Raw genomic sequence first — 13,752 nt, forward strand, 5'->3', positions numbered from 1 at the left:
TTTGGAGGAGGACAAGACAGGAGACAGTCACCCCTCCATCTTCCCCGGCCTGTTTCGGTGACAGTGAGCCAGGCGGAGCACAAGCGTAAAGTAAATATTTGGAAAGCAGCCGTGGGAGGCGAGGCTCCAGGACAGTCTGTGGTGGGAGGGTCTTTCTGTGGAGTTAATGTTCCTAATTTGTTTTGAAAAGTGGGGTTTTTCACACCTCTGATCCTTCTGAGAGTTCCAAGTAAGCGAAAACCGTTTTGGCTCTCGGAGGACCCCATCTCTTCCCGAGCACCCTGTGTGCTGTGGGTGGGTCAGGAAGGCCTGTCAGTCTTTTCACCCCTAAAAAAAAAATGCTGCCTCCTCCCCCACCTCCTGGGCCCTTTTCCCAGCCAGCTTGGGAAGAGCCAGGACAGCAGACGGGGGTGTCTTGGATCAAGGGAGCCTGCGCTCAGGGTGCGGCTGCTGTGGGGAGGGGGCGGTGGGCACCTGGATGGCCATGAGGCACAGGCCTCACTCTGCGTGCCTGCCTGGCCTCTGCCTCTTTGTGACTAATGGATGGCTGTGGTGGGGACAGTGGACAATGCCATCCAGTCCTTCACAGACATGTCCTTCTGGTGGAACCTGGAGCCATTTCTGGGTGTCGTGGCTTCCAGGAGGCTCAGCCCTGCCATGGGGGGGAGGTGAGACCCCCGTGGGCACCAGGGCGCCTGGTTCTGCATAAAGCTGCAGAGTCCATAGCCTAGAGCCGCCTTCCTGTTGCCTGTTTCTCTCCCCTCAGTGTTTTCTCCTATTCTGACCTGCTGGACCACGTCCGGCCGTTCCACGTCAGGTCCCGGCAAGGTGGCAAGAGCGTCGTGTTCCTTGCTTGTGCTGGGCTGTTTGCCATGGGCTCCCTGGGAGCAGTGGGTGAACCTTGACCTGTGACGTCCAGTCTCCTCCCACCCAGGTTGCATAACACAGCCTGGCCCCTGGAGAGGTGGATTCTGATCAGAAGCTTGGGGCTGGCGGCTTTTGTATGCTTTTGAAAAAACCAGATGCACACAACTGGGGGAAATTGGGACAGTAATGGTCATTCCTTAATATGATTAAAGATACAGTTACTTAGGTGGGATGGTACCGTGGTTACATTGCAAGAGAAAACAAAGAATCTCCTTGGGTAAAAGAAGAAAGCTGTGTGCTGCTGATTCCCAGTGGTCCAGCCGGGTGGGGACGGAAAGCGGGTACAGATGAAGCAGGTCTGGCCAATTCGACGACGGGTGCAGCCGTGTGACAGGCACATGGGGTGCACGACACTCTTCTGTCCGCTTGTGACGGTGGATGAAATCTTCTATGTTGAAAGGGAAGAAGGAAAGCAAATGCTTTCCTGTGAAGCTGGTACACAGCTCTGGGTAAAAACCACTGTGAGCGGCATGTGGAGGCCCTTCCTGCCTTGTGAGGGGTGGCTGGTCCCCCCCAACCTCTGTTGGGCCTGGACCCACCTTCCTAATTGCTCATTGTGTTGAGTCAACATTCGCTGAATGGAGGAAGGCTTTGGTCTTGGCACAGCACTGCCTGGCACGGCGTCACTGCCTGGACATGGTGCTGACACTGCATCACCTGCCCTGTTGGAGCGGCCTGGTGGCGAGTCTGTTGGATCCATTAGATGTGGGGGGTGTCTGAGTGGAGGAAGCTGCCCCCCCAGAGCTGCCAGATCCCACGAATGCCTTCATCCCACGAGGCTGCTGTCAGGGCTCTGAATCCCCTGGACTGGCTGGGTTGGCCATGGCAGCACCTGACAGGTGGAGGCCAGGCCTCTTCCTTCGAAGGAGAAGGTGGAGACACTCTCTGGCCTGCCGTGCCTGAGGCCAGCCCGAAATTGTAACATTTCCCAGGAAAGGGACAAGTGAGCAGCAGAGCCATGGAAGGCTTCATTCTGTGAAGAGCGCCCAGCCCTCATGTGTCCTGCTGCTAGACACAGCCATTCTGGATTAGTTCTTCAACCCAGAGCTTGCTGGCAAGGCATTATCACCCTCCTACCCGACAGCCCCTTCCAGAATGTTCATGGAGCACCTGCTGGGGGCCCACCATGCGTCATAGCGTGTGAGGAGGGAAGGGAGACTTTCTGAGCACAGGGCAGCTGCAGAGAGGAGCGTCAGTCACTTGTGTACGGCGGGGATGCAGGTGTGTCCCCGCGGTTCCAGCTCTCTCCCTGCATCCCTGGGGGCAGGGGCTGAGTGACACAGCTCATGGCTGGAGGCGGGGTGCACAGGTCACGGTCACTCCTGGTCAGGGTCTGCAGGGCTGCTTTAGTGAGAGCCAGAAGGCCCTTGGCCGGGTTGGCTGGGGATGAGGGAGAGGACCTGACAGATGCTTCCCAGGGTGTCTGCTTCATGTGGGTGATGTGGGGCCCTGCTCTGGGAGCCCTGGGTCAGATGCAGCCTTGTCCCAGGAGCCCCCAGCGCGTGGGGCGGCAGGAGTGTCCTCCTGGTCCTTGGGCCCCGCCCTCCTCTCGCCACACAGTGGCCTCTGATTGGAACCGTCACAGTCGGCTAGCCCAGCCCTGCCCCCGCCCCCAGACGTCTGCTGGGGGATGTGAGGACCTAGTTTAATCCAGCAGCCAGATGATTAGTCCCTGCACAATTGAGAACTTGGGAATTTGTTTTATTGCGATTGTCACCATTAGGAGTAACAGCTTGCCCTCCTTGTAAAAGAGGTCAGTGTGACTAATATTTAATGGGTGAAATAAAGCACAGCTTTTTTCCTGAATCTCGTAGACAGAAGACTCCACTAAACAGTTCAATACGTTTTCCTGGGACCTGGAGCCTGGGGGGGGCGGTGAGTAAGTGGGAGGCTGGCCGCGTGCTTAGGGTGGGGTTCAGTGCCCCATGGGCAGTGCTGGCTGGGCGCGCTCGGGGATGGGGGCCGAGGTAGCGCAGCCACCGGGTTCCTGGGTGTTTGGCTTATTTGTTTTAGAATAAAAGCCTCAGACTGAGTGATTGTAGAAACTCTCTCAGGACGAGGTTGTTTTCACATCCGCGCAGGCGGCCTCCGAGGAGGGGAAAAGGCTAAGAGGTGTTTGATGTTTGTGCGCCTTTCCCCTACAGAGGCTGGGGACAGAGCTGGCTTTGTCTAAGGGCCGAGACCAGAGTTCCTGGTGGGGCCACGTCAGCCCAGGACCTGGAGAAGAAGCCTGTCGGGACGCAGGGGGGTTGAGGCAGCCTGGGGTGCAGCTGTGTGGGGAGCAGGTGGTCCCCCGGGTCTCCGGGCGCAGGCTAGGTCCTCTGCACGTGTGCACCCATCTCCCTGGAGGCGGCCTTCTGGTACTTGCCCACGTGTGCAGTGCCAGGCCGTCGTGCCACCTTTGTCTTTCTTCCCTCTTTCCAGGGAAGGGTTGGTGCCTGCCGTTTCCCCTCGTGGGTCCCCACACGCAGGTCTGAAGGTAGAGCTGGCCTTTAGTCGAGATCTTTCCCCTGATCCTCAGTGTGATCTAGACAAGGAGTCCCCACTCCTGGTGAGGGGCTTAGCCGGCGGGGCTTCCTTGAAGGCTTTCTGCCCTAACCACCTGCACTTGTTTCCTCAGCGTCCCTAGCCCAGACCAGCGGTTCTGAGATGTCCCAGGAGCTGACTCCCAGCAGCCCATGTTGTTCCTCACCTGCCCATCAGAGAACCCTGGTGGACACACAGAGAGCCCCCGCCCCGTCAGCCTGACGTCAGCTGTTGGCTGGCAGTTTCCCGGGCTCCCATGGAAGCACCCGATAAGGGGGAAGGGAAACTGAAACCACGATGCTTTTTATCCCCAGGGTCCAGGCGCTTAGGGGCCACCCCCACCCCACGTCCAGACACTGCCCTTCTTTCCTTTGGATGACACAGCCCGTGGAAGAGGCCGTCGTCCCTTCGACGCGTACAACGCAGGGGCCAGTCTTTGGTTTCTGAGAAAACTCTTGGCAGTCACTGCCAAGACTGTGGTCGGAGTTGCGTGGAGACAGGACCCCTTCTCACAAGCAGATGGTCCAGGTCCAGGCCTTGTATAGCCTTGGAGGTTGAGCTTTGAGGACTTGTCTATGTGGGATGGATTTAACGAACCCTGGGCCATTGGCATCATATAAAATCTGGGCTCTTACTAAACAGCTGAGGGGCCTTCCCGTAGGCAGGGATGCAGCTCACGCAGCCCATGTGCACTGAGGGTGCAGAGAGCTGGGGGCCTTCTCCATGGTTGCATGCTGTCCTTTCTCTTGACTCCTTTGGGTTCCTTTTTCCCAGAATGCAGTTTTTAGAAGTGGGTGGTAGTTTTCAGTCCCAAGAGCTTGCTCTCTAGACCCAACTTCCGCTCCCTAAAGCAGTGATGAGTTCACCCCCTGATCCACGAGACCAGGGCCATACTTCACCCTCACCCGTGGGTGGTCCCTGGAGAGAGACTGCCCGGGCTGGACCGGGTGATTCCCACTTAACACCACAAGGGGCCTTGCTAGGCGAGACGATGCGTGCAATTCCTACCTGTCATCACTGTTAAATTCTAATGAAGATAAAAGTATTTTATTTCAGAAGGGGGAGGGCCCACCTGCTTCAGACATGTAATCTCAGCGCAGGTCAGATTTCCACCTGCCTCTCTGCGGACAGACTTACCAGATAGCACCACCCTAATTGTGTCTTCTGTCTCCCCACCCTCCCTTGTCTGCTGCTCTCCCTCCCGCGGCCGCCTCACCTCTGTTCCTGGCTGTTTGGAAACTGCAGAACTCTGTTTGGAAACAAGATCAAGTCCGTGGCTAAGCGAGCGTTCTCGGGGCTGGAAGGCCTGGAGCACCTGTGAGTATCTTGCCAGACCTTCCCTGACCCGCGGGCCTGCCAAGTGCGGCTGCCGGGGAAGTCTGCTAGCAATTTAATCGCATCTTTGTAAAGCGAGAAACAGGCTATTTGGAAATGCCAGCTGCTTCCTGCTCATTATAAGTCAGCTTCATCTCTGGCCTTCGTGGTGCCCTATTATATGCCAGGAACGGTTTCAGAACGTATGTCCACTGGGTGTTCAGATGTGCCCCACTGCGTCCCCCCGCCCAGCCTCACCGCCGCCCGCCCCTGCTCGGGCCCTGCCCCCCGACACTTCCACGAGGTCGCTGTGCCCTTCCTCAGGCCGGTGCCGCCCTAAAGCAGCCCCGCAGCGCTGAGTCCACCCTGGGCGTCGCTGGGCATTCCGTCCTGTGCTCGCCGCCGAGAGCCCGGGGGGAAGGGAGGGGAAACCGGCCCGGAGAAGCTCGTGCTGTCACCTCTGAGGGGCCGCCTGTCGTGCTTGACTCCTAGTTTGTCTGTGAATCAAGTGCAACCGCAATTCTGTTGGGAATGCTTTTTGCCTGTTGACTCGCTGAGCGGGCCTCGACTGAGCGCTGATGCTCCCCTAAAGGCTGGCGTGGGTCCAGAGTAATTCCGAGTGCCCGTGTCGCTGTGGGTGAAGTAAGAGCCACCCGCGGAGGACTTAGGACACGGGTGTCCGGCTAGTACCTGTGGTTCATCGGCAGAACCAGGGCTGTCGGGCAAAATCCCTGAGCATCTTGCTGCAAACACGTGGCTGACTTGAAGGAGCACTGCAGCTTCTCTGCCTGACGGAGAGTGTTCTTTTTCAGAAACCTTGGACAGAATGCGATCAGATCTGTCCAGTTTGATGCCTTTGTGAAGATGAAGAATCTTAAAGAGCTGTAAGTACCTGGGGTTCCGTGGCCCTGGTTAACAAGAAGAGCGAATTTCAGAGTAAGAGGTGCCTTCGTTGCGTCTTGCCCCCTTTCACAGGACTGCTGTGATCGTTTATTGCTGTGTAAGTTAGATGGTCTCAGCCTGCTCTGTAGGGGGCAGATTTTGGATCGGGGTCAGCGCACTTTCTCTTCCAGGACTACAGTGAATATTTTCAGCTTCGTGGGCCGCAGGGCGAGCCTCTGCCAGGACGACTTGAGTCTTGTAGCAGAGAGCAGCCATAAACAACGCACAGACGACAGGGTGTGGGTTTGGGCCAGTAAATTCCTGTTACAAAAACAGGTAGGGGGCCTGCAGGCTATGGTTCACTAACTGCTAATAAACTCTCCTGTAAAATGGATAATCAGCCCTTTAAGTACGTCAGGGACAAGTTTTCATCTTTTGGGGGTGCCCACAATGAAGGGTCTGTATTAAAGAGCTGGGTGGGCTGTGGCCGGGGCAGAGCTATCCATGGGATGCTCACCCGAACTGTGGGGCAGCGAGGCGGCGCCCAGCCCATGTCTGTGTCCAGGGCCCCCCGGGGGGTTCCGAGGCCGCAGTGCTGCCCTGCGGACTTGCCCCGCAGGCCCACGGGTTCATGGGTTAGACAGCTTACCTGTGTCCTGGCTCTAGCAGAGGAGCCCGTCTGAGTCTTCAGGCAGCCACACCCAAGTTTCCTTCTCCTCCGTGTCTGGTAATGTGATGCTGCAGCCTTTGGGTTTGGATTCTTAAAGCTCTGGCAAGATGGCAGGTGCCAGTGGCTGTCATCTCTGCACCCTGACCTCGTCCTTGTTCCCGAGGCCACTCCTTGACAGGGGCGGGAAGGGTAGGAATGGGGAGACAGGGAGGCAGAGTCCCCGCAGCTGGAAACCACAGCAGGAAGAGGCCCCGGGGGACGGTCCTCTGGGTGAGTGCAGGAGTGGAGGGGAGGCGGCCTGGGCCCCGCCGTGCGCCGCTCAGTGTGCTGTGAGATTCGAGTCTATCGAGTTGATCAGTTCTTTCTCAGAAGGCTTGTGATCTCAGGATGGGAGTTTGTGGAAGGATTGCTCCACGGATAGATGTGTGATAAAGCAGGTATCGCAATGCGTTCATTGTACAATCTAAGTGGTGAGTCCGTGAGTGTTCACTGTGCGTTTCTTTCAGTGTTTCCGTTTTTGAAACTTCCCAAATACAGTGTTGGATCTGATTAAAGGGAAGAGGGTATTTTGAGAGAAAGAGGGCAGGACAGGGAGCGATTTTCCTTTTTGCCTCCAATAAACTCAGGTTTCCTGAGGCGGTTTTCTAATTGAGAATAACTGGACCCTTCCAGGTGCCTGGCACCCCCCTCTCCCCCAGGCTTCTGCGTGGTTCTGAGGACTCAGCCTTGGCCCCCCTGCCTGGGCTTCCCATCAGTCGCTGCATGTGCCCAGCTGTGGCGGGCCCTGGGCCCAGCCCTCTGATGGGAGAAATGGTTAATCCCACTTGGTCATTTTCTTCCCCCATCAGATCAAGGCAGGTTGTGCTGGGCACTTAGTCATCCTCTGGGTAAATTTCCACGAGCGATGATTAGAAACACACTTGGAGTTGGAACCATAAAAAATGCACAATGGAAGCCAGTGGTGCTGGGATGGCTGGAGGCGGCTGCCCGGACGGCCGTTCTGTTAGCAGTTGACAAGGCTGCACTTCTAGTTGGAAGAGCAGCAGGAGTCTGCAGGGCCTTGGGGTCACCGCCAGACCCCCGTCGAGTCATTCCAGCTGGCCCTGGTCTTGGAGGGAACGTGTGTGTGGAGGGGAGGTCAGGGCCCTCACTGTTTGCCTCCGTTTCTCTCCGGATAATCCTAACTCATTCTTTAGGACAGCCTCTTCCCCTCAAGTACCCACTGCCTTCTGAGGTCGGGACCCCTCTGTTGGAGGAGTTTCAGGTAGGAGGTTGGAGGTTCTCCAGGGAGCTCGGCCCCGCACATACCCTGAATGTGTGATATGAAGCTTAACCCTTTCCGTGCACACTACTGGTCATGGATAAATGTCAGATTTGTTTTCCCCAGTTTGTTCTGTGGTTCAAAGGAAATATGTCCCTGTCCCCAGCAGAAGTGCCTGAAGTCTCACGGGATGGCCCAGCGTCACCTGCTGGGCTTGGAGGTGCAGTGCCCAGGCCTTCCTGCAGAAACAGGCAGGCGCATCAGCTGCCCCCTTGCTGGGAAGCTGTAGGTGCTTCTGACAGTGGGAGAGGCCCTTTCCTCTCTTCACTCGGGCACCCTTCCCAGCGCCACCCACAGCCTGTCTGGGAAGCTCTGCACGTGCTGCGTGGGACGCGGGTGTTTCATCCCCCCGCCTCCGCCTCCTCCAGTGACTCCTCAGCAGAACAGCGTCCCACGTCTCTAAGGACAGACCTACCAGCCCATCAAATAAAAATGCAAAACCTAGCGCTGATTTTAAGGTCTCATGTGGGCAAGCATCCCAGTTATAATGGCTCTGAGCTCAGTTATTCAGTCTTTGAGAAAGCACTTTCCACAATGATTTTAATGGATGAAAATGCCCCGCCCATCTGGGAACGGTGAGAAACAGGAGGGAAGAGCAGATCGTGTATGTAAGTTCGTCAGCTGCGGGGCCTGTGCCGTCCAGTGCATGGCCTGGCCCGGGACCAGTTCGACGGGTTCTGTACTCAGTAGACGAAGGCCAGAGCATGAGAGAAGAAAACAGGACACGGGCCTGAGGAAGGTGGTGGGTGGAGGAGCTGTTGCTATAGCATCAGCCCGCGGGAACTTTGTGGAATTTCTAAGCATCCCAGCGCCCCGCTTTATCCCCACGTACCAGAGACAGTTTATTCCAGGGAAGCCCATGCAGTGACTCCTGTCTCCGTCTCCATCCTCGTCGCGGGCTGCCCTCCCTTCTGCAGCCCCCGGCCGGAGGTCTTCCAGGAACAGGGCCGCTGTGCTCCTCGGCTGACTTATCTTCGAGTGACTCCTCGGGAAGGAATGTCCGCTGAGATGGCGATTCCGATTTCTGTTGAAAAAGCTTATCCTCAGTTGTTGAGAAATGAAAAAGAAAATATCCTCTGTTTTGGTTGGAGCCTCCCAGAACCCAAGTTGTGCGTTCTCATGCTCCCTGGGCAGCGGCAATTAACTAACGAGCACTATTTAGGGAGCAGGGCCGGATTCTGCGGGCCTTGTGAGCAGTGCTGGTGTGGACAGACAGGGATACACACGCGCATGCACGCACGCACGCGGGCGAGCTTACATCTGGAAGTAAGAAAACACAAAGCTTTGCCAAATGGAAGTATGACAGCCATGGGGAAAAAGAGCCCTTCTCAGGACTCGTTTCAGAATTTAGACCAGAGTCTGAGCGGAGAAGCTCCAAGCGTATATCAGGAGGATGGGAAGTGGTGGGTGCTCCTCATGTGTGGCGGGGTCAGAGGCCGGAAGACGACGTCTGGGGCCCGTGAGAGCAGCGGCTGGCTGAGCGCGTGTGCGAACCCTGGGTTGTGGCTACTTGAGGTGTGGTGGCTCGTTAGACATGCAGACCCTGACCTGCTGGGCCAGAGCTGCCTGTCATCACAGCCTCCAGGTAGATTGTACGTACTCCTCTTGGTCCCCAGGGAGGAACCGGGACAAAAATCATCTCCCCTTCGAGCTTGCTGACGTTCACGACAGAAGCCGGTCGAAAGCGATGGATCACTCCGGACCCTGCAGGGGGAAATATCCCTTCTTTGTGGTCATGCCTCACGCACCCCTTCTGTTTTGCTTTCAGCCACATCAGCAGTGATAGCTTCCTGTGTGACTGCCAGCTGAAGTGGCTGCCCCCGTGGCTGCTGGGCAGGATGCTGCAGGGCTTCGTGACGGCCACCTGCGCCCACCCAGAGTCGCTGAAGGGCCAGAGCATCTTCTCTGTGCCACCAGACAGTTTCGTGTGCGGTAAGACGGTCGTTGTGATTTCTAACTTTTTTTCACCAAGGGCAAGGAGGCCAGGAGGAGCTCTTCGTTATGGGAGTGATTCCTGTGATCAGAGTCAACCCCAACCCATGGTTACCAATCAGCCGCTGGATGCAATTTATTTCCCAGTGAAACCACACGGAGTATTTACTGTGCCGTTGCCTCATTATGTGGTTTGTGGAGTGCGTGCGTTTAATCAGGGGGGAGCCTGAGTTGGTTCAGTTACAGGGAGATAGTTGTGTTGTTTCAAGACGGCGCTGGTGCCCGGGTTGAGCTGTGAATTTACTCAGCGTATGAGGCCGGGCCTTTAATGTGTGTTTCTTTCCATCCCCAAGAATGAAAGGTTAAATGCAGGAAAGCACGAGTCTCGGGAGAACAGTTACTATAGTAAAAGAATTCCTTCGTGTTGACTTGCACTCTTGCTGTGTCTTCAAAGCCCTGGAATCTGCACTTACAGCTTTAAATTCTTTTTTTTTTCTTCTGATTGTTGGAATGTGGTGCTTGCCGTGTTTTTGACCAGGGGTGGTCGGGATCCAACTTCAGTTGCAAAGAGCACAGAAAATGGTGAACAGCTGAGCACAGACACACGCGCACACAGGCACTCACTCACACATGGCACGGACGTGCACGACACACGGCTTCGTGGTCAGTAAGATGTGCTCAGAGAATGAGATCAATTTAGAGTTGTTGCTGGTTTGTGCTCTAAGCAGGAGCGAGGGGGGCATTCCTAGTCCTGGCCGGAACTGCTGGGCAGGTGGGAGTCCTGCTGCCTTTCGTGCCCCTGGTCTGCCCTAAGCCTTGGGTGTGATGTCCCGAACAGGAGCTCCCCTGGGGTAGGGGAACCCCCTGTGATCCACTTGTTACTTTTGGGGCACAGCAGTAGCCAGTGTGCCTGCCGAAGTCCAGGCACAAGGGCTCCTCTTCCACGTGTCCGCCCACCACCACTTCTGAGAGCAGGCTTGCCTTCCCTTCTCCTGATCCAGTCCAGCAAGAAGCCTTAAAAGTACCGAGCTTTTTCTTACTATTCTTCTCATGGGAACTGTGCCCACAGCCCGCATCCCCCAGGATAGCTGTGCCATCCGTGGTTCCTCGGGTTCCTGGCCCCGGGCCGTTCTGCTGCAGTAGAGCTCCCTGAAGTTGAGCCTTCGGCCCCTTCCTGCCACTCAGCTGCCGCAGGGCACGAGCTTTCCCTTTGGATGTGAGCCAAGGCAGGACTTGGGACACGCCGCACCCAGCGTCCTGCCTGTGGCCCTGGCATAGTCTGAACCGCAGCAGCTAGGACACATTGCTCAGACCCACATGCACATTGTCAGTCAGGCTCCCTCCCAAACAGTTAGCAAGTACTAACAGGTATCACAGAAACACTTGCGGGAGAAGAGAGTCTGAAGCTCTGGGGGGCTCTCCCACTGCTGCTTTTTTGTAAAATAGAAACAGAACCACTTCACACCTACTAGGACAATCAGAATCAAAAAGTCAGGTACCAACAAGTGTGATGGAGAGAAATCTGAACCCTCATACACTTCAGGTGGGAACGCAACGTGGTGTGTGTCGCTGCTTTGGAAAAGAGTTTGGAAGTATCTCAAACAAGCCCAGAGTGACGGTATGACCCAGCAATACTACCCTTAGGTAAATCCCCAAAGCATTCGAAAACTTATGTCCACATAAAAACTTGTGCATGAATGTTCATAGCACCATTCATTATACTGGCGTTAAGGTGGAAATGATTTAAATGCCCATCAGTTGATAAATGTATAAATAATATCTGGTACAGGCATACAATGGACTGAAAATTACTAGGTCATAAAAGGGAATCAATTGTACAGCATGGATGAACCTTGAAATACAAAGCTAAGTGAAAGTCGTCACAGAAGAGTGTCTGTTACACGATTCCATGCACATGAAATGTCCAGAGTAGGGAAGCCTACAGGGGTAGGACGGAGACTCCTTCCGCCTGGGGAGAGGTGGAGGGAGAAGGGATGACAGCTGAAAGGTACGGTTTCTCTCTGAGGTGATGAAAATGTTCTTGAAAATGACTGTGACGATGGTTGCACATAATTATGAATATAATAAAAGCCATGAAATTGTACATTTTAAATAGGTGAATAGTATTGTAAGGAACTTACATCTCAATAAAGGTGTTTTAAAAAAGAGAAGTGTAATTTACATACCATAAAATTCATTCCTCTAAAGTGTGCAAGTCAGTGTTTTTTAGAATACTGAAAGTTGTGTAACCCTCACTATTGTCTGACTGTGTAACATTTCATCACCCGTGAAAGAAACCCCATTGCCATTAGCAGTCACTCCCTGTTCTTCCCTGGCAGCCTTTCCTCTATGTTACGTGTCTGGTTACCTCTTCTGCACATGTCATGTAAGTGGAATCCTACAGGACAGTCCCTGTGACTAGCCTTGTTCACTTTGTATAATTTTTTTTTTATCATGTAATAGTACTTATTTTTTTAAATGGCTGAATAAATATTCCATTGTATGGGTAGACATCGAGCCATTCGTCAGATGATGGACATTTAGGTTGTTTCCACTCCTGAGTTATAAATAATGTCCTGTGAACGTTTGTGTACAAGTTTGTGTGTAACCTCTTGGGTGTGCACTAGGAATGGAGTTGCTGGGTCATACGGTAACTCTTGGCTGAAGTGTTTGAGGAGCTGCCCTGCTGCCTTCCAGAGTGGCCGCACCGTTTTACATGCCCACCAGCGCGGTGTGAGGAACTCGGTGTCTAGCCATCCGTGTCCGCACTTGTCACTGCCTTTCTAATTCTACCCACACTGTTGGATGTGGAGTCTCCCTGTGGTTTTGAACTGCATTTCCCTAATGACTAATGACCTTGAGCATGTTTTCATATGCTCATTGGGCCTCTGTATATTTGCTTTTGAAAAATGACTGTTCAGATCCTCTGCCTGAGTTATAACTGGACCATTAGTCTTTTCATGGTTGAGTTAAAAGAGTGTTTTATATATTACGGATAGTAGATCGGCAGCAGATAAAGTTTGCCGATATTTTCTACCAATCTGTGGAGTTTTTTATCCATTATTTTATTTTATTGACATTTGAAGCAAACGGTTTTTAAATTCTAGGTCCAGTTTCTTTTTCTTTTTTTTTTTTTTCTCATTTGTAATTTTGATGTCATACCTAAGAAATTACCAGAGATGAGGTCGGGAAGATTTACACCCATGTTTTCTTCTAAGAGTTTCACGACTTCAGCTTTTATATACTCCTCCAGTTTTGTTCTTGTTGAAGACTTTTTTTTTTTTATTGAAGTGTAGTTGGTTTACAATGATACGAGTTTCTGGTGTACAGTACAGTGATTCAGTTATATACACGTTATTTTTCATATTCTTTCCACGATGGTTTGCCGTAAGATAATGAATATAGTTCCTTGTGGGAGAGTGTTTTGACTATTCTGGTTCCCTTGCGTGTCTCCATAAACTTGTTGACCAGCCTGTCAGTAACCACAGGTGGGATTAGGGGGGTTACCGTGAACCTCTAGATGACTCTGGGGAGTCCTGCCGTCGTCATGTTGAGTCTCACCAGTCTGTGAACATGTGCTGTCTCTCCGTGGTTTTATAGCTCTTCTTCAGTTTCTCTTAATGAAGGTTTATAGTTTTCATTGTACAGGTCTCACATGTCTTTTGTTAAATGTATTCCTACTTTTTTTCTTTTTTGGTGTTATTTTGGATGGAGTTCATATTTAATTTTTAAATTTTTCATTGCTAGTATATAGATATACAATTGAATTTTATGTTGATTTTTGTATCCTGCAACTCTGCTGAAATCATTTATTAGTTCTAATAGCTTTTCAGTGAATTCCTGAGGATTTTTTAAAATATATGATCATGTCATTTGCAGAAATACAGTTTTCTTCCTTTCCAGTCTCAGTGGTTTTTGTTTATTTTTCTTATCTAATTGCTCTGGCCAGAGCCTCCAGAAGTGTTGAATAGAAGTGATGAGGGCAGACATCCTAGTGGTTTTCCCGATTTTAGGGGAAGAGCATTCAATCTTTCACCATTGAGTATGATGTTAGTGTGGGTTTTTCATAGATGACGACTTCTATTGAGTTGAGGAATTTGCCTTGTATGTCTAATTTGTTGAGTATTTTTTCTAATTAAGAAAGGGTGTTGGATTTTGGCAGATGCTTTTTCTGCATCTG

At 52.9% G+C, this 13,752-nt stretch overlaps 1 protein-coding gene across 1 annotated transcript in view; it reads left to right on the forward strand.

The window, feature by feature from the left end:
• LRIG1 (leucine rich repeats and immunoglobulin like domains 1) overlaps nt 1-13,752 on the forward strand; it is a 111,303-nt gene that overhangs the window by 87,629 nt on the left and 9,922 nt on the right. Inside the window, exons 10-12 of the mRNA XM_045514415.2 lie at nt 4,699-4,770; nt 5,580-5,651; nt 9,409-9,572. Coding sequence (XP_045370371.2) covers nt 4,699-4,770; nt 5,580-5,651; nt 9,409-9,572 — 308 coding nt within the window. The remainder of the gene's footprint in view (nt 1-4,698; nt 4,771-5,579; nt 5,652-9,408; nt 9,573-13,752) is intronic.

The sequence above is a fragment of the Camelus bactrianus genome, chromosome 17 (assembly GCF_048773025.1).
Source record: "Camelus bactrianus isolate YW-2024 breed Bactrian camel chromosome 17, ASM4877302v1, whole genome shotgun sequence".
Lineage (NCBI taxonomy): Eukaryota > Metazoa > Chordata > Mammalia > Artiodactyla > Camelidae > Camelus > Camelus bactrianus.